At 52.4% G+C, this 18,824-nt stretch overlaps 1 protein-coding gene across 2 annotated transcripts in view; it reads right to left on the minus strand.

The window, feature by feature from the left end:
- Positions 1-10: 10 nt before the first annotated feature.
- ATL1 (atlastin GTPase 1) overlaps positions 11-18,824 on the minus strand; it is a 30,588-nt gene continuing 11,774 nt past the window's right edge. The window contains exons 2-14 of one of the 2 annotated variants that reach the window (XM_050975501.1): positions 18,274-18,521; positions 17,354-17,488; positions 16,323-16,427; positions 16,067-16,117; positions 14,326-14,382; positions 11,307-11,399; positions 10,161-10,299; positions 8,805-8,932; positions 8,156-8,212; positions 7,492-7,563; positions 5,358-5,789; positions 3,849-3,863; positions 11-751 (exon numbers count right to left, since the gene is read on the minus strand). In XM_050975501.1, the coding sequence (XP_050831458.1) occupies positions 641-751; positions 3,849-3,863; positions 5,358-5,789; positions 7,492-7,563; positions 8,156-8,212; positions 8,805-8,932; positions 10,161-10,299; positions 11,307-11,399; positions 14,326-14,382; positions 16,067-16,117; positions 16,323-16,427; positions 17,354-17,488; positions 18,274-18,521 (1,643 nt within the window). In that variant the 3' untranslated portion in view covers positions 11-640. The remainder of the gene's footprint in view (positions 752-3,848; positions 3,864-5,357; positions 5,790-7,491; positions 7,564-8,155; positions 8,213-8,804; positions 8,933-10,160; positions 10,300-11,306; positions 11,400-14,325; positions 14,383-16,066; positions 16,118-16,322; positions 16,428-17,353; positions 17,489-18,273; positions 18,522-18,824) is intronic. The other variant, XM_050975502.1, reaches the window with a different exon arrangement.

The raw sequence follows: 18,824 nt of genomic DNA on the forward strand, positions 1-18,824 counted from the left end.
TAGAACCAACTTCTTAGGAACCAAAAGCAAACTTTAATAGTTCTGACAATAAAAGAAGAGAACTGTACCACACATCCTATGCACTATCATGGATAAATATGTACAGAAATACAGAGAAACTTCCTCCAGAACAGCTACAAAGTGACACTTTGTGCAGACAAACAGAAACGGTTCCTCACAGCACCCTTAACAGACCATAGCAGAAGTGCCCTTAACAGTGTCTGATAAAGCAAGTTAACACACTTTAATTATGTTCATGTAAATAAACAGTTAAACGAAGGGAGAAAACGTGGTTACATGTTAGAACTTCTTCAAGTACCTGAAATAAACCGCCTTTTGGACAAGCTCCGGCCATTTTAGTTGCGGCATCACGTAAATTATGGTTTCCTCGGTGGTGACTAATGACGAAGGGGGAAATAAGGCTTCATAAATGAGCTGGGAGTCGCTGGCTATGACAAACCAAAGCTCTGGGCTGCGGCAGTGCCGTATGTACACGGGGACAGGGACAGGCCACATCCATGCTGGCCCTGCCCGGCGGGACCGCTGCCCTGCTCCCGGCGGGCTCGGCCGGAGGGCGGCGATCCGAGAGGAGCGGGCGGTGCGGGCCGGGACCCGCCGGGCCCGGGGCTGTTCCCGGGTCCTAGAGCTGCTTCCTGTCGGAGCCCTCGGCGGGCTCGGCTCGCGGCGCGGGGAAGGCGTGGTGGTACAGGTGTCTGTGCGTGGCGGCCGCGCTGTACAGCTTGTACAAGGCCTGCGGGGAGAGACGGCACTGAGCAGCCCCTTCCCGAAGCCGGGAATGCCCAGCCCAGGGAATATCAAACCCAGGGAATCTCAAACTCGGGGAATCCCAAACCCAGGGAACCCCGATCCCAGGGAATCCCAATCTTAGGGAATTCTAATCCCAGAGAATCCCAAATCCAAGGAATTCCAATCCCAAGGAATCCCAAACCCAGAGAATCCCAAATCCAGGGAATCCCAAACCTGGGGAACCCCGATCCCAGGGAATCTCAAACCCAGGGAACCCCGATCCCAGGGAATCCCAATCCCAGGGACCGATCCCAGGGAATCCCGATCCCAGGGAATCCCAATCCATCCCCGCCCCCCATGTGTTCTCTGCACCAGCAGGGTTGGGTCAAGCCCTAACACACAGAGGGCTCCAGCTCTGGGTTTAGGGCCTGAGGGAAGGGCTGGAGCTGGGCCAGGGCAGGTTTGGGGTGGATCCCAGGGAAGGTTCTTCCCCCAGAGGGTGCTGGCACTGCCCAGGCTCCCCAGGGAACAGGCACAGCCCCGAGGCTGCTCCAGGAGCTGCCAGGGATGCCCAGGGTGGGATTGTTGGGGGTCTGGGCAGGGCCAGGGGCTGGGCTGGATGATTCCTGTGGGTCCCTTCCAGCTCAGGGAATTCTGTGTCTCTACAATTCCAATTTCCCAAGCACCCCATCCCCCCTGAGCTGCATCAATCATTCCTTTGGACCACGAGTGAGGTATTTTGGGTTGTTTTTCCCTGTTTTGGTTCCTGCAGCCTCAGCATTTGCATCACCCCCCAGGCAGCTCCAGAACTGCCTCAGCCCGAGGGCTGGGGTGGCACAGCTCCTTGTCCCCCTCATTTTCCTGCAGATGATGGGGATTTTCTCCTTCTGATTTTACTGCTTTCCTTCTGATTTTACCATTTTCTGTTTGTCCTGGAGCCAGGCCAGGCCCAGAACAGGCAGGAGCAGCTGTGGGGCTGCACTTCCCACAGGGAACTGACAGCACAGCAGCCACAGGGCTGGGTGACACCTGGCCCCACAGGGTGACAGGTGAGTGACACCCCTCGTGTCCCTCCCTGCCCCTTCCCCACCTTCATCCCAGAGCAAACAGCTCAGGAGGTGCCAGGACATGGCTCTGGCTGCAGAGCACTTGGTGTCACCAATTGTCACATCAGCTCTGACATTGCCATTTCTAATGAACTTGGGGTAGAAAAAACCAACCCAAATCCCATCAGCTCCTGCTGGGACTGCTGGCAGGCCAGGATCAGCTCTGGAAGGGGTGGGAAGAGGCACCAGGACCCCACACACTGACAGGGGGACGAGTTCCTTGTGTGCTCAGGGGGTGAAGGGAGCAGGAGAGGCTGAAGGACAGTGAGGAGGAGGAGGGTGAGGATGAGATGCCTCCAGAGGTGTCCAAGAGGATCCCTGATCCCATCCCAAATGGGCTTCTGGGAACAGAAGGGGTGGTTTGGGATTGTTTGGGAACACAGTGGACAGGCAGAGGAGACCTCACACAGCTTCTCTGCTTGTTTTTCCTGAAAGTTCACCTTCAAGCCCCATCCAGGTGACCCTGCAGCATTTGGGGTTTTGTGAGGCCAAACCAGTCCCACTTTTACATGGCAGGGTTTGTTCAACACCTCACCCACAGCAAATCCTGTGTTCTGCCTCTTGGTACCCCTGAGGTACCACAGGACCACCCTGGCTGCTGGGAGGGATGAGGGATGGGATGGTTTTTAACAGCTTCAATTTCTTCTAAAGGAACTGCCCCCAGAACTCAGGGGCTCAGGAGGTGGCACTGCCAGCTGGAGCTGGAGGGCTTTGGGGACACAGGAAAACATGGAAATGTCTGGTGCCACACCTGGGCCAGGCTGGGGAGGCACTGGGATCCAGAGCTGCAATAAATAATGCCCATGTGCAGGAAATTTGTCTTTTCTTTGGTTTAATCAGATCCTGGTGAGGCTCTGCCCAAGGAACATTCCAGAAGCTCACACTGGGATCCTGCAGGGCTGGGCAGGAGGAGCACAGGGAGCTGAGCTGTGGCTGGGATCATAAACCACAATCCCAGAATGGACTGGCTGGGAAGGGAGCCCCAAAAACCCAAATTTAGTTCCAATCCCCCTGGAATGGGCAGGGACATGTTTGCCCATCCCAGGCTGCTCCAAGCCCTGTCCAGCCTGGCCTTGGGCACTGCCAGGGATCCAGGGGCAGCCCCAGTTGCTCTGGGCACCCTGTGCCAGGGCCTCACCACCCTCCCAGCCAGGAATTCCCAGTTCCCAATCTCCCATCCATCCCAGCCATTCCCTGGCTCCTGTCCCTCCATCCCTTGTCCCCAGCCCCTCTCCAGCTCTCCTGGAGCCCCTTCAGGCCCTGCCAGGGGCTCTGAGCTCTCCCTGGAGCCTTCTCCTCTCCAGAGGAACATTCCCAGCTCTCCCAGCCTGGCTCCAGCCCTTGGAGCAGCTCCTTGGCTCCTCTGGACTGGTTCCAGCAGCTCCACCTCCTTCTGCTGCTGGAGCCCAGGGCTGGAGGCAGCTCTGCAGGTGGGGTCTCACCTGAGTGGGGCAGAGTCTCCCTCTCCCATCCAGGTTTTCCTGTCCCTGGAAGGCCTGGGCAGGGAGCATTTCCCCTGAGAGCAGCTGCCCTGGGAGAGCAGGATTGCATTCCCTGTGCTGCCAGGGAGGTGCCGGGGATGGATGAACTCTGGGCTCTGCACTCAGCTTAGCATGGGGTGGTTTTTCCCAAAAAACAACACCCAGAGCAATTCCAGCAGCACACAGAGGTCTGGCCCTGCCTGCCCCTGCACACCTGGTGCTCCAAAACAATCTGGGGTTTGGGTCTGACCTCCTGCCACAACAGGAACATCCCCAAACAGAGCTGATGGGACAAAGATGAAAATCCCCATCGTGTCCTGACATTCCCCACCCAAATCTCTCTCCCACTTGGCTCCTGCAGTGCAGAGCCCACACCCACACCCTTCCCCAGGCATCTGGAGCCCAGAGCCCTCGTGGCTCCCATCCTCCAGCAGCCCAAAGGTGCTCCTGGGGCCAAGATGCTTTTCCCAGGAGCCCAGGGCCTGGCAGCATGCAGAGAGCAAGAGCCACTTACCTCATTGGTGCTTCCCTGGGAGAGGCATGGGGGAAGGGGAGACAGAAAGAGAAAGAAACAGCTCTGTGGGTCTCAGGGTCCATGGCAGCTCATCCCTGGGGTGTTCCCAGGGGGGCTCATCCCAGACTGGTCACCCCTCCCTGCTCTGTCCATCCATCCCTCCTGCACCTGGTCCCACTCCCAGGGGACAGAGCTGCTGGCTCGTGGTGGCACAGTCACAGCAGTTCCCCTCTGCCACAAATCCTCCCTGGAGAACTTTCCCTCTGCTTGGAAAGCCACAGGCCTGTGGGAGCCAGGAATAGCTCCAAGCACTCTGCCCTCTTTATTTTCCCCCAGCTGGACATGCTGCAAGTGGGCAGCACCTCCCTGCTGCCTGGGTCCTGCTCCTGCTGAACTCCCACTGCTCCTGCACTGGGATGGGATGGAATATTCCAGCACATCCCAAAGGCTCCTGGGCAGTGTTCCTGGGCAAAGGGACACTGCAGGGGGCAGGATGAATCCAGCTGGGACAGCACCACTGCCAGCTCTGGGATGGAGGAACATCAGTGAATGCTGCCTCTCTTTCCCCCAGAGCTGCATGGGCAGCTGCAGCAGCTCAGGGAAGCAGGAATGTGCTTGTTCTCCATGAAAACCTCTCTGGTGGAGGAGAAACAGGGAAGGAGAAGGGCCCTTCCTGCCAGAAATCAGGCCTGGGATGGCTCCTGGGGGATGAGCTCTGCTGTGGGAAGAGCAGGAGGGCACTGCAGCCTTTGGCTCTCTGGGCACATGGACTGTGCCCCTGGATGGGGAGCAGGGCTCAGGGGGAGGCTGGGTGGGCTGGGCTTTCCTCTTCCTGCAGTGGGAAATAAGGTCTGCTGCCAAAACTGGCAGAGGCAAGACCTGGCCTCGACCTCTGGCAGAGCTGGGAGAGCCCAAATCCCTGTCCTGAAGCAGGGGAGAGCCCTGGCTGCTCCTCTGTGACAGCCACAGCCATGCACACACCAAGCACACGCACCAGGATCCTCCCCAGAGCTGCCCATCCCCACAAGGCTCCACAAAATCACATCTGCTGATGGGTAAGACAAGGAGGAAAGAAAAAGGCAGAACAAAAGAGCTTGCTGGGAGTTTTCTCAGATCTACAGAACTTGTTTTCCACACTGGACAGGAACTGGAGGCTCAGGGACACAGCTCCAGCCCTGCTCACCCTCCTGTGCTGCAGCCACAGGGCAGCCCCGTGACCTCCCCCCTACAATGAACTCCACAAACTGATCTGCAACAATTCCTCTGCCCCTCCTCTCCCCATCTGGAAGCTCTGAGGAACAGATTAAAACTTCAATTAAAACTGACAAGGTGTTCCTGCACTGATCACAGCACAAGCAGCTGCACCTAACAACCCTTAAAACCAAAACCATCTCAAAGGGGAAAGAAAACCCCCAAGAAACTCAATGCTAAAAAACCCCAACAAACCCAGTGGGGTGCAGGGAGGAGATTTTTTGTGCGATTTTTGAAATCAGAAGCTCTTTATCCTACCTGGTCCCACAAGGCTGCAGCCACTTGGTCTATTACAGCTCCCAGTTCTCTGTACTCCCCAGAGTATCTGATATAAGCCCAGGTACAGAGTGTGATAAGTGTCAAGCCCAGAATCATGTTGCACAGGCTGGCTATGATGTCCAAGCCAATGAAGCCGGTGACGCCGGCCAGCACGTAGGTGATGAAGATGACGACGAAGAGCGTGGCCGGGGTGCGGGCAGCGTGGAAGATGTTCTTGCTGTCGTTGTGTTTGATGTACTGGATGTAGAGCTCGTCGATCTCCGCCTCCAGCTGCTGCAGGTAGCGCCGGCTGAACTCCTCCCCTCCCATCTTCTTCACGCCCCGGAACAGCCGCACCGCCTCCTCCTTCAGCTCCGCGTGCTTGGCCTGCAGGTCGCTGGGAGCCAGGAAGGGCTTGTCCCCTCCGCACACCTGCGGGGGGAACACGGGGATGGCACTGCTGGGATGGCACTGCTGGCATGGGGAAATCACCCCTGAGATGGCACGGCTGATACAGGGAAATCACTGCTGATACAGGGAAATCACTGCTGATACAGGGAAATCACCTCTGAAATGGCACTGCTGGCACAGGGAAATCATCCCTGAGATGGCACTGCTGATACAGGGAAATCACTGCTGATACAGGGAAATCACTGCTGATACAGGGAAATCACCTCTGAAATGGCACTGCTGGCACAGGGAAATCATCCCTGAGATGGCACTGCTGATACAGGGAAATCATCCCTGATACAGGGATATCACTGCTGATACAGAGAAATCATCCCTGAGATGGCACTGCTAGTATAGGGAAATCACTGCTGGCATGGGGAAACCATCCCTGAGATGGCACTGCTAGTACAGGGAAATCATCCCTGAAATGGCACTGCTAGCACAGGGAAATCATCCCTGAGATGGCACTGCTGGCACAGGGAAATCATCCCTGAAATGGCACTGCTGGCACAGGGAAATCATCCCTGAGATGGCACTGCTGGCACAGGGAAATCACTGCTGGCATGAGGAAATCATCCCTGACACAGGGAAATCATCCCTGACATGTCACTCCTTTTACAGGGAAATCACTGCTGATACAGGAAAATCATCCCTGACACAGGGAAATCATCCCTGAAAACATCACTCCTGACACAGTGAAATCACTCCTGTCACTCCTGACATGGTGAAACCACTCCTGACACAGGGAAGTCATCCCTGAAAACATCACTCCTGACATGGGAAGATCACTCCTGAAATGGCACTTCTGACACAGGAAAATCACTCCTGACACAAGGAAATCATCCCTGAATGTCACTCCTTATGCACAGAAATCACTCCTGAAGTAACAGAGGGAAATCACTCCTGAAGCATCACTTCTGACATGGTAAAACCACTCCTGACACAGGGAAATCATCCCTGAAATGTCACCCCTGACACAGTAAAATCATCCCTAATATGGGAAAATCACTCCTGAAATGGCACTTCTGACACAAGGAAATCACTCCTGAAACAGTGAAATCATCCCTGAATGTCACTCCTTATACACAGAAATCACTCCTGAAACATGGAAATCACTCCTGAACCATCACTCCTGACATGGTGAAACCACTCCTGACACAGGGAAATCATCCCTGAATGTCACTCCTGACACACAGAAATCACTCCTGAAATGTCACTCCTTATACACTGTCACTCCTTATCATTCCTGAAACATCACTGCTGACACAAGGAAAGCACTCCTGAACCAGGGAAATCACCTCTGGAATGGCACTGCTGAAACAGTGACATCATCCTGAACTGTCACTCCTGACACAGGGAAATCTGAAATTAGGGTTAGGGATTAGGGGATGGGGTTTGGGAAGGAATTCCTGGCTGGGAGGGTGGGCGGGCCCTGGCACAGGGTGCCCAGAGGAGCTGGGGCTGCCCCTGGATCCCTGGCAGTGCCCAAGGCCAGGCTGGACAGGGCTTGGAGCAGCCTGGGACAGTGGGAGGTGTCCCTGCCATGGCAGGGGGTGGCACTGGATGGGTTTTAAGGTCCCTTCCAGCCCAAACCACTCTGGGATTCCATGAATCGATGACAGGAGAGCCAGGAGACAGGGAGGGATAGGAGGGGACAGGAAGGGACACACTCAGCACCACCCACCTCTTCCATCCTCTTGCTGTAGGTGTCTTTGGCAGTGGCAACTGCTGCTAAATTGTTGGCTTCTGCTGTGGCCTGTAAGGGCAAAAGGGACACAACATTTAGGTGCAGAAGGACAGGGTTAAGCTGTGCAAGTGGACACAGCCAGGACAAGTGTGTGGCACCCAGAATCCTCCAACATATCCCAAACAAGCTCATCCCATATTTACACATCCAAAAGCCTGCATGAAGAGAGAGTTTCTCCCCTCCAAGCCAGAGCTATGAAAACTTTGGCTTCAGCTGTGGGAACCAGCAAGGAAAAAGATAAAAGGCTCAGCCACAAATAAACAGCTCCAGCTGCAACCCCCAGCTGGCTCTGGCAGCCACTTCCATGTGTCACCTCCCTGTGTGGCCCCAAGGATGTCATTCACCTGCAGGGAATCATTCAGCTGAGCTGGCTGGGGCTGTGTGAGCCAGCAACTCCCCACAGTCCTTCCCAGGTGTGATTCCTCAGCCAGGTCAGGCTCCTGATGCCAAACTCTTCCCAAAGTGCTGCTCCTTGGGTGGTTACACTCAGCCATTTGGAATGAAGTCCCAGCAGTCCCACTGTGCTGGACACCTCTGCCAATTCTTGGGAATTAATGGCAATTCCAGTGCAGGAATTCCCAGAGCTCCCACTCACACCTACCTGCAGCATGGACTTGGGGTGTGGCAGCTCCTCCCCTTGGTAGATCTTTATGTAGGCCTGGAAAAGAGCAGGGAAAAGGGAATCATGTGGAATGCAGCACCCAGGAGCAACAGCAGCCACCCCCACCCAGCTCCAGACAGGATTTAGAAGCAGGGAAGAAGAGGATGGTCCAGCACAAGATGGCTTTGGTCAGAAAATGCCACTCCTTGGGTGGCCTGGGTCAGTCCCTGGAGGCTCTCCCTCCTCCACTCACTCCCTGTCTCCCTCCCAAAGGATCTGCACCTACCTCTGTCCTTTCCCTGCAGGAGCAGGAGCCAAGGTAGCCCTGGAGAGGAGGTGGTGAGAATTACTCACCAATGTCTCTCATGGAAATGTCCCAGTAGCCATGACAACAAAAATAAGCTTTTTCCAAAGGCAATGGGAATACAGCCCTCAGCTTATCCCCCTCGAGCCCTCAATTCTCCAGGAAAGGAAAACAGCTCCTCCCACTCTCTGGGCTCCCTGTGTGGCCAAACCCATGACCATGACCGGGAGGTGTTTGCCCTCTGCTGCAGTGGGTCAGGACTGTCACTGCTGCCCTGCCTGCTGCTGCTTTCCCCTTCAGCAAGATTCCCCAGAGGAATAAATCCACTCTCTCTGAGATAAACACCTTGAAATACTCCACAAGGCCTCGACAGGTGATGTGGTTTCCATTGATCTCCTTAATGTCCAGGTTCTCTGGACTGAGAAGCCAAGGAATCAAAATCTTCAAGTTCTTGATGAACTCATCATCTATTTCTGGGGAAAAAAAGAAAAAAAGAGGCATCAGAGAGTCCCAGAAGCATCACAGAGTCCCAGAATAGTCTGGGTTGGAAAGGACATGAAAGACCATCATGTTCCAGTCCCCTGCCACGGAAGGTTCTTCCCCAGAGGGTGGAAGGAACAGGCTCAACAGGGAATGGGCACAACCCCAAGGCTGCCCAGAGCTCCAGGGGGATTTGGACAAAGCTCTCAGGGATGCACAGGGTGGGATTTCTGGTGTTTCCATTAAATTCAACTGCATAGGACTGAAGGCAGAAAAAACCAATGCAACAGCCAGGAAGGTATGGAAAGCAGGGAAAATCCCCCACATTTCTTCTATCAGAGCACAAAAAGCTGAGTACAGCTCTGAGGCAACAAGAAATTTGTGAGAATTGTGTCAAGAAGCTGCTGACAGCTCCTGTCTGCACACAGCACTTGTTCCACACTCCTCAGCACCTGAGATGAAGGGGGAGTTCCAAGGCTCAGCTCAGTTTCCACCAGCACATCTCCCTCCTGCTTTGCACAGAGTTTGCCAGCAGAGCAAGTCTGAGCCAGACAAAACCAGGGGAAAACTCACATCTTTGCCTGCTAATTTATTTGAAGTAGCTAATGGTCCACTTTATTGCTAAGATTGCAGCAGCCTGGAACCAGCCAGGCTGCTGAGGAGTTCACAACAAACACCTAAAAATATCCCCAGCACGTGGCTCCTTTTGGGGTGGAGAATCTCACCACAGCTCTTCTCTCCTTCTCTCTTTTTTTAACCTGCTGAACCAAGCCTGCCCTGTAGGGAAACCACTGATCAGATAAATCAGGCAGATTAAATATTCCCTGGAAAGCTTTTCAAAGGGAAATAACTGTTCTGAGAGCTTGTGGAACCAGCCTTCCACCCACCAAGAGCAGCAGCCTTGCAGCAGCACAGGAATTCACTGCAGCTTTAACACCACATCCACAAACATCCAGTGCCATCCCTGCCCTTCCCAGTTTTCCTCTCACTGGGTATTGCCAGTAGCTCTCAGGCCTTGTCAGCCTCCCACACCTTTTCTCCCTCCACATTTGTCTGCTGCACTGGGGAGAAGCAGAAGGGAGTGTGAACAGCTCTGGGAGGAGGATCCAACTCCTCTCCCAGAAGTTTTTTCATGGAAAATACTTTTGGGGGTTTCAGGAACAAGCAGTCTGGCAGGGTTTCTAAGGAATCTGGGGAGAAACCAGAGTTTTGCCTTTGTACCTTTCAGTTTTCCATCGAAATTGGGGTTGGTGGCGACTTTGAGGCCGGGGTGAGGTAAGAGGAAGCAGGAGATTTTGGTGAAGCAGGAGTGGATGTGCTTCCTGACATTCTGCAGCTCCTCGTGCTGATTGCCTGACACCTGTGGAGATAAGGAATCAGAACATCCTGAGCTGGGTGTGCCCACAAGGATCAGAGTCCAGCTCCTGGCCCTGCACAGACAATCCCAGCCTGGGCATCCCTGGAGTGCTGTCCAAACCCCCCTGGAGCTCTGGCAACCTTGGGAATGTCACCATTCCCTGAAGAGCCTGGGCAGCATCCTGAGGGGGAAGAACCCTTCCCCAATATCCAATTCCACTCCCCTGGCACAGCTCCAGCTGCTCCCTCAGGTTCTGTCACTGGTCACCAGAGAGAAGAGCTTGGTGCCGCCCATCTACTTCCCACAGTTTGGGGCCAGTGAGTTTCCTTCTGATAGGAATACTGGGATAAAGCTGGCAGGAGCACAGGGTACTCCACACTGTGGGGGAAAGGAGAAGATTCCATAGGCATGAGGACAAAGAGAAGGAACTGGAGTATCCCTGACCACATGCCCTGGAGCATGTTATTATCATCTGGAAAAGGCACATGTCCATGGATGACTGGAATACAAAAACATTTGGGATTTCCCACCAGGGCCTTGCCTGTCTCACATATAATCAGGTCTCTCCACTACCAGATCATCCATGCATTTCCTGACTGATCCCAAACAGCCCTTGCCCATCATTTTGTTTGTACAACTCCCTAATTACTAAAGCATCATTCCCAGTCTCTTGGGAATCTGCTGGCTCCCAGTGCTTTGGACTCTCCCAGAGAATCCCAGGGAGCTGGGCTTGGGCAGAACCCTGAACATGGCAAGGACATTCACCCTCCCCAAATGCCTCCTCTGGGAAATTCACCCTCCCCAAATGCCTCCTCTGGCATTTCAAGGCACTGAGTGTGACCATAACCAGCACTGCAGCTCACACCTGACCTCCAGTGCTGAGGCCACTCAGCTGAACAGGAAAATCATGGAATCACAGCGTGGATCAGGGTGGAAAGGACCTTAAAGGTCATCCCTGCCATGGGCAGGGACACTTCCACTCTCCAGAACCAAGAGCAGGCAAAGCATACCTTCAGCCTCTTCTCCAAAAATCTGGCACCACCATCAGATCCATAGGAGAATTCATAAGGGAAGCTCCAGTCACGAACAAGGAATATAAGGGACTGGAAAACACACAAACAGTGGGGTCAGTGACCTGCTGCTCTGAGCCCACAGCACCCTCACCCTCACTCACACCCCAAAACCTGGCCCTGAGTCTCTCCCCAGCTCCAGCAGCATCTCCCACCTTTCCTGGTGGAAATGAGAGGTCCCAGGGTGCAGGGACTGAGAGCACTCCACTGTCCCAGCCCCCCCAAACTGCTGCACCAGTTTGAGTCCCTGGCTGGGAGAACATCATCAATCACCCAAAGTGCCCAAGAAAAGGGATTGCTGCTAACCAGGACAAAAGGCAGCAAGCTCCCTAATTCCAGCCACATTTAGTTCCCTCCTATGGGAATTCTACAGGCTCATTTTTTTCAGCCTTTTTCACTGGGCAGCCTTCCAGACAGACTTTTAATGAGAAGCAGATGCAGAGGAATGAGGGTGAATAAGAAATCATTGGCTTTTGTAATCTTTATTGAGGCATTCAAAGTTTCTGGGCAATAAATAAATAAATACCAGAATGGTCAACTTTGAATCTTTAAAAAAAAAAAAAAAAAAAAAGGTTTTCAGAAAAAACATCAGGTCTCCACTGCCTGATCTGTACAAGATCCCATGTAGGAAATAAAGGGTTTGGAGGGGGAAGTCCTGAATGCCAAAGGCCAGGAGGGCCTGGCAGAGGTGCCAGGGTTCCTCTCAGGAACAAGGATAAGCAGGTCAGCAAGTGGAACCCATTTCACTGGAATTTCCCTAAATTTATCTATGTTTAGAACAAAAATCTAATGGAGGGAGGGGAAATATTCCTGCTATTTCTCTTCCATAAAACATCAGAAAAAGTTAAAAAAAGAGGAGAGAACAGTGAGTTGGCCTTTTTGAATTGCAGGAGAAGCCACAGTGAGTGCACCCAGTGAGCTGGTTCAGGACATGCTGTTCTCAAACCCCAGGAGATGCTTCAGAGACATGCCCATGCTTAGGACTTTTCCACAAACACATTATGAATTGGGAATTATTATTTTTTCCTCCTCAAGTAAAATTGTTCCAGACAGGCCGTGTTTACCATTGCCTTTGTGAAGGCCCCACGTTCAGGGCCAGCCTCTGGTGAGGGCTCCTCAATGTGAGGAGAGGAGGGAGACAAAGGGAAATGTGAATTTTCCACTGCCAAGTCTCACTTCCCTTCCCTTCCAGCAGGATCAGTGCCACTGCAGTTTATTCACCATCACACTTGGAGAATCCCAGGATGGTTTGGGCTGGGCTGGAAGGGACCTTAAAGCTGCCATGGCAGGGACACTTCCACCATCCCAGGTTGTTCCTAACCCTGCCCAGCCTGGCCTTGGACACTCCCAGGGATCCAGGGGCAGCCACAGCTTCTCTGAGAAAACTCTGCCAGGGCCTGCCCACCCTCGTGTTTCCTGCTTCTAATCCACCCTGTCCCATTTAAAACATGTTCTGCAGGAAGCAGCCCGTGCTGGATGCAGACAGGAGATCATTCCTCACCTGGCCACAGCACCACTGACCCCTCTGCCACATCTGTCACATCTGCCACACCCACAAGGGTTCCCAGCTTCATTTGATAATTTTCCCCTGATCATTAATGAAGATGACATTGAATCAGGGAGAGCCTGGGGGGATCCCAAGGAAACACTTCTGAAGGATGATGATTCCCCACAATTAGTTCCAATTAGTTCAGCGTGCTTTGGCATCTATCAGTTAATGAGTTTTTAATCCATTAACTATGGATTAAACCAGCCAATGCTGACTTCATTTGCTTTCCATCAGCATCCTGGAGAGATAAGGCTGACAGAAGGCAATGCATCATGGTGAGAGTTACCTTTATCAACCCAGCTCGTGTCTTTCAAAAACTGATAATGGGATTGTTTGACAAGACTCACCATCCACAAACTGTGCTCGACAGCAATTACAGAGTTTGGGAGAATCAGAGCCTCTTACCCAGCCCTAATGATTTAAGCATGTTTAAGTCTCCCCTCACAGCCTCCTTTTCACTGATGGAGTAGGAAGTATCTCAGTTTCACTGGAATATTTGGCTACATTATCCCCACAGTCTTTAAATAAGGAGCAGGAATATTTATTTAATGTCTGGTTTTTTGCTGTACCATGTTACAACGTTCTTCAAGCTCTCTCCTGTCATAAATTTTTACCATAGATATTTTTAGTTTTACCATTTATCACAGCAGAATCCAATATTCAATTTGTCCATTTGTTGTACTTTTTAACCTTTTATTTCCACTTCCTGACCACAGACACCTTATAAACCCCTCAGTCCTTCCAGGACAACAATTCTTTTTTTATGTGGGAAAGCAAATGTAAAATAGCTGTACCTCATTCCCAATTCCTCTTTGGATTTTTCCAGCATGCTTTGTTCTCTGCTGGTTTTTACTTTAGGAAGTTCACAAACCCTCACCCAACCTAATCAAAACATTCCTGTGTCTCTAAAAACAGGAACCAACCTCACCTACTGGGAATGCCCAATGCTCTCCCTTTTTTAACACCAGCTTTTCACAGGTTGGGGAGCAGAAGGATGAACAGATGTCCCTAATTTGAAGTTAAAACCCCACTTACACCGAGTTTTCCCACAGCTCTGCTAATCCTTATCCTTTCATTTGGCCAGGAGCAGGGATTGCCAGGGCAGGTGAGTTCAAACCTCTCAGAACAACGGCTGGCCAGAGTTCCTGACTACAGAGTGTGACAAACCTCCTGCAAAACCAAAGCCTGGCAGGACAGGGCAGAGCTCTTGGGAAGGCAGGGGTTGGGGCAGGAAAGAAGGAGGGATGTTGGATGGATTTGGAAGCAAGGGAGCACAAAGCCCTTCCTTGGAGCAGCTGAGCCGATGCCCAGGCAGTCCCATCTCCTCCCACGCTGCAAACTGCAGTGACACCTCGTGGTGAAGCCAGCGGGCTCCGGGACACCCGAGCTGGCCAGGATCCTGGGACTCACCTGGAAAGGCTTCTGGAATGTCTCCTCCATGGCCAGCCGGCCGTACTCGGTGAAAAGCTGGAAGGAGAAGGAAAGGAAAGGACAGGACAGTGAGTTTGTCACCGTGGGACACAGAGGCACCAGCACTGAGCTGTGTGACAGGGACAGGACCAGGGAAAGGCTGGAGCTGAGCCAGGCCAGCTGGCTCTTCTCCAAAAATCCTGCCCCACCATCAGATCCATAGGAGAATTCATAAGGGAAGCTCCAGTCATGAACAAGGAATAGAAGGGACTGGAAAACACCCAGCACTGGGGTCAGTGACCTGCTGCTCTGAGCCCACAGCACCCTCTGCACCCTCACTTCACACCACACCAAAACCTGGCCCTGAGTCTCTTCCCGGGGTCAGGATGGATTTCAGGGAAAGGTTCCTCCCCCAGAGGGTGCTGGCACTGCCCAGGCTCCCCAGGGAATGGGAACAGCCCCGAGGCTGCCAGAGCTCCAGGGGGGTTGGGACAGCCCTGCCAGGGATGCCCAGGGTGGGATTGCTGGGGGTCTGGGCAGGGCCAGGAGCTGATCAATGATCCCTGTGGGTCCCTGGAGGGAACTCTCTGATTCTCTGGAGCAGCAAGGGGTGTTTATGAGTGAGCACTACCAGCACCACGTGCAGAGCTGGACACAAAGAGGCTCTGGGCTCCCAGCTCCCATCCCAGAGGCACAGGGAGCTGCTGGGGAACCATCACCCTGCTGAGCTCTCATCTCAGAGATCCCAGCCTGGAGCTTTTGGCTGCCAAATCTGTGGAAAATGGCTCAGATCAGCTGCTTGCTGCTGGTTTCATACCAACCAGAACCTTCTCATGCTCCAGGGGCTGCTGGAGCCCTGCTCCCTACAAACACTCCAGGAAGGAAAGGAAATGAATTCAGAAATAAGTACTTTCCCTGCAAACCCCTGCTGTGCAAAGACTCTAAAATCAGCCTAGCAGCAAGGTTTGAAGGCTCTCCAGTCTCTCTGCACTCTAATTTCTAACTGAAGGCACAATAATGTGTTTCACAGATGCCTAAAAATGGGTCAACTTGTTAAACAGTCATGGCTTAAAATCCAAACTGAAAGATCAGAGCTACACTGAATAAATTCAGTGTTAAAGAACTGTTATTGTTAATAATATTTATGGACTGAGATAGTTCAAAAGTATTCAAATGCTGATTTTTTTCAGCTGGACTTTTGCTTTTCTTTCCTTTCCTTAAGCTCCTGGAAAAACCTACTTAATTAATCAACCAATCAATCAACTGAACAGAAGAGAAAGCAGGAGGTAATTCTAGGAAATAGGCAGGACACCTGTGTCACAAAAATCCCATTAGCTGCTTGTCTCCAACAGTCAGGGCTGGAATCACCCGTAGAGGGTCACCTGCACTGAGCCAGCACCAGATGGCAACACCCAGGCTGCTAATTCACAATCCCAGAATAAAAATGGTTTAGGTTGGGAGGGACCTGAAATCCCACCCAGTTCCAACCCCTGCCATGGGCAGGGACACCTTCCACTATCCAAGGCTGCTTCAGCTCTCATCCAAGCTGGCCTTGGACACTTCCAGGGATGAGGCAGCCACAGCCTCTCTGGGAAACCTGTACCAGGGCCTCAGAGGCAGAAATTCCTTCCCATTATTCCACCTAACCCTGCCCTCCAGGAGTGGAAGCCATTCCCTGTGGTCCTGTCACTCCAGGCCCTTGTAAATAGTCACAATTAGGTTACCCCAAAGCTTCTCTTACCTGCAAGTGCTGCAGATCATCCTCCTGCACATTCTGGGACAAGTTATAAACCTGCATTTAAATAAAAAACCAACTTCAGATCACTCAGAACAGCCTGTCCTTGGGGCTAACACATGGTTGGTGTGGCTAAAGCCTGTGACATCCCCATGGGGACACGGGCAAGGCCCAGGTGGTGCTGGCACAAGTGTAGGAAGGGAAGCCCTGACAGGCTCTGTAGCTCCTGGGGCTGAATTCCTCCAGCTCAGAGGTTTCTTACCTGGATGGAGCTGATCATGGTGCTGAGGGCAAACACGGTGGCAGAGTCCCTGAGGGTGGACTGGCTGTCAAAGGTGCCCTGGGTGTCCATCAGCAACACCGCGACCTGCGGGGCACAGAGCTCCTGTCAGCACCCCCATGTGCCACAGGGGCAGTGCCAGCTGGGGGGGCTGTGCTGGGGCCTCACTGCTTCTGCCTCAGCCTCCTCACTGGTGGGGGACAAAGGAAAAGCTCATCCCCAGCCACTCCTGACAGCAGGGTGACTCCAGCAGGCAGCAAAATGAATGCTCTGCAAGGCAAGGGGGGAACTGCTCTGCTCCTCAGACACCTGCTGTCAGTGCACAGGAGGCTCTGCTGAGTCTGCACCAGAACCCAAACACAAACTGCACCTTCAGAACCCCAACACACCCAGCCAGCATCAGGAATCACACCCTGAATGCCTCAGTGTCACTTGGGTGCCATGCCCTGCGTTGAAGTGCAGATAAATACAAATATTCCTGGCAGGATGCTCCAAAACCACTGTGACAGCTCTGAATGAAGAAACTCCACTTTACAACTCCTACCCTAGGAAAGACAAGGAGTTTGCAAGGACATGAGATTCAAGATTTTTGGGAATAGTACAGAAATAAACTCTGGGATGCCCAGAATTAAAGGGACACTTGGACATCCCATCACCTCACTGTGTTAAATCCATCTTTAACATGTGTTTTTCACAGAGGTGGGTACAACTTCCCAGTGGTTCTACAGACTGTCAATTACACAGGAGTTTTTACAGCACTTCCATAAATGCCTCCCATGCAAAACCACCACATTCCACCCCTCAGCTCTGTGAAATACCCATGCCAAAAATTATTATCAAAATTACATTCTTTGAAAACATTTTTACATCACTTCCTTCACTTACTAAAATAGAGACAGTATTGAAAACCTTCCCTAAGGAAGGTTTGGACAACCACCTAAGACAAGGCAGGAGAGTCTCAGAGGCTGGAAAATGAGGGAAGTGAGCTGGCAGCAGCAGAGACACACACACACCTTGGTGCCATCAGGCTTGTCCACCAGGAACACCTCGCTCCATATCTGAATCCCGGTCGTCTCCCGCTCGGAGCCGCCCCTCCAGGAGAAACCGGTCAGGGGCTCGTTGTTATCCCCAACCCAGTCCACTGACTCCTGCAGGGAGGAACAGAAGCAGGTGCTGGAGGTGGCAAAAAGGGCTAAGAACCCCAGAAGGGAGTTTTTCCTTCCTTTTACTCAAATCCTGGGGCCAGTTTCGGGCTCCTCACAACAAAAACATGGAGGGGCTGGAGAGTGTCCAGGGAAGGGAATGGATCTGGGAAGGGTCTGGAGCCCCAGGAGGGGCTGAAGGGGCTGGGAAAGGGGCTCAGCCTGGAGAAAAGGAGGCTCAGGGGGCACCTTCACAACTCCCTGATGGGAGATGGCAGCCAGGTGGGAATAGGGCTCTGCTCTCAGGGAAAAAGCAGCAGGAAAAGAGGGAACAATCTGAAGTTACACCAGGGAAGATTTGGATTGGATATCAGGAAAATTTTTTTCACTGGAAGGGTGGTCACACATTGGAACAGGCTGCCGTGGGCAGTGGTGAAGTCCCCATCCATGGAAGTGTTGAAAAGACACGGATAAGACACCTGAGGATATGGTTCACTGTGAGTAAGGTGATGCTGGGTTTGCAGCTGGATTCAATGATCTTACAGGGTTTTTCCAGCCTAAATGATTCTGTGATTCAGGGCAGCAGATGTGAACATTCCTGCTCCAAAGTCAAGTCCAAAAGAAACTTCTGCCTGGGGAAGGATCTGCTCTGCTTTATTTTGTGAAACCCACACTCATGAGAGCCTTGAGCATTCCTAAAGCACCAAATCTTGCCCAGCTCATCCCTGAGCAGCACATGGGAGCAAGGAGGAACAGCAGGCCTGGGAAGGGCCCCTGAGCTGCAGCCTTACCTTGTTGTACATGTAGCGCAGCATGAAGTCCATCAGGAATGATTTTCCTTTCCTGAAAGCTCCAGCCACGGACACAGCCACCACCTCCTTGTCTCTGACAGCCTCGGAGAGCAGGATGCGGTTCAGGGCGGCCTCGTCCAGCTCAAAGGAGTGGTCATCTTTGACAATCAGCACCTGCACTGGCCCTGCCTTCCTCACTGACTCCTCCTCCTCAGAGCTCCACTCGTAAGTCTTGTCTGCAAAACTGCCTGTGAGAACAGGGAAAATGAGAGGGTTTGGTGCCTTCCTCTGCACTGATCTTGTGTTTGTGGGGTTCCCAGATGAAGGAAGGAATGATGGATCTGACTCCATGTTCTCAGAAGGCTCATTTATTATTTTAAGATACTATATTCTATTAAAGAATACCAAACTAAACCATGCTAAAAAATACAGAAAGGATACTCACAGAAGGCTAAAAAGATAATAATGAAAACTCCTGACTCTTCCAGAGCCCCTGATTGGCCAAAGAGTGAAAACACTCACACCAAAATTCCAATGGAACAATCACCTGT

This window comes from Serinus canaria, chromosome 5 (genome assembly GCF_022539315.1).
Source record: "Serinus canaria isolate serCan28SL12 chromosome 5, serCan2020, whole genome shotgun sequence".
In the NCBI taxonomy this organism is placed as follows: domain Eukaryota; kingdom Metazoa; phylum Chordata; class Aves; order Passeriformes; family Fringillidae; genus Serinus; species Serinus canaria.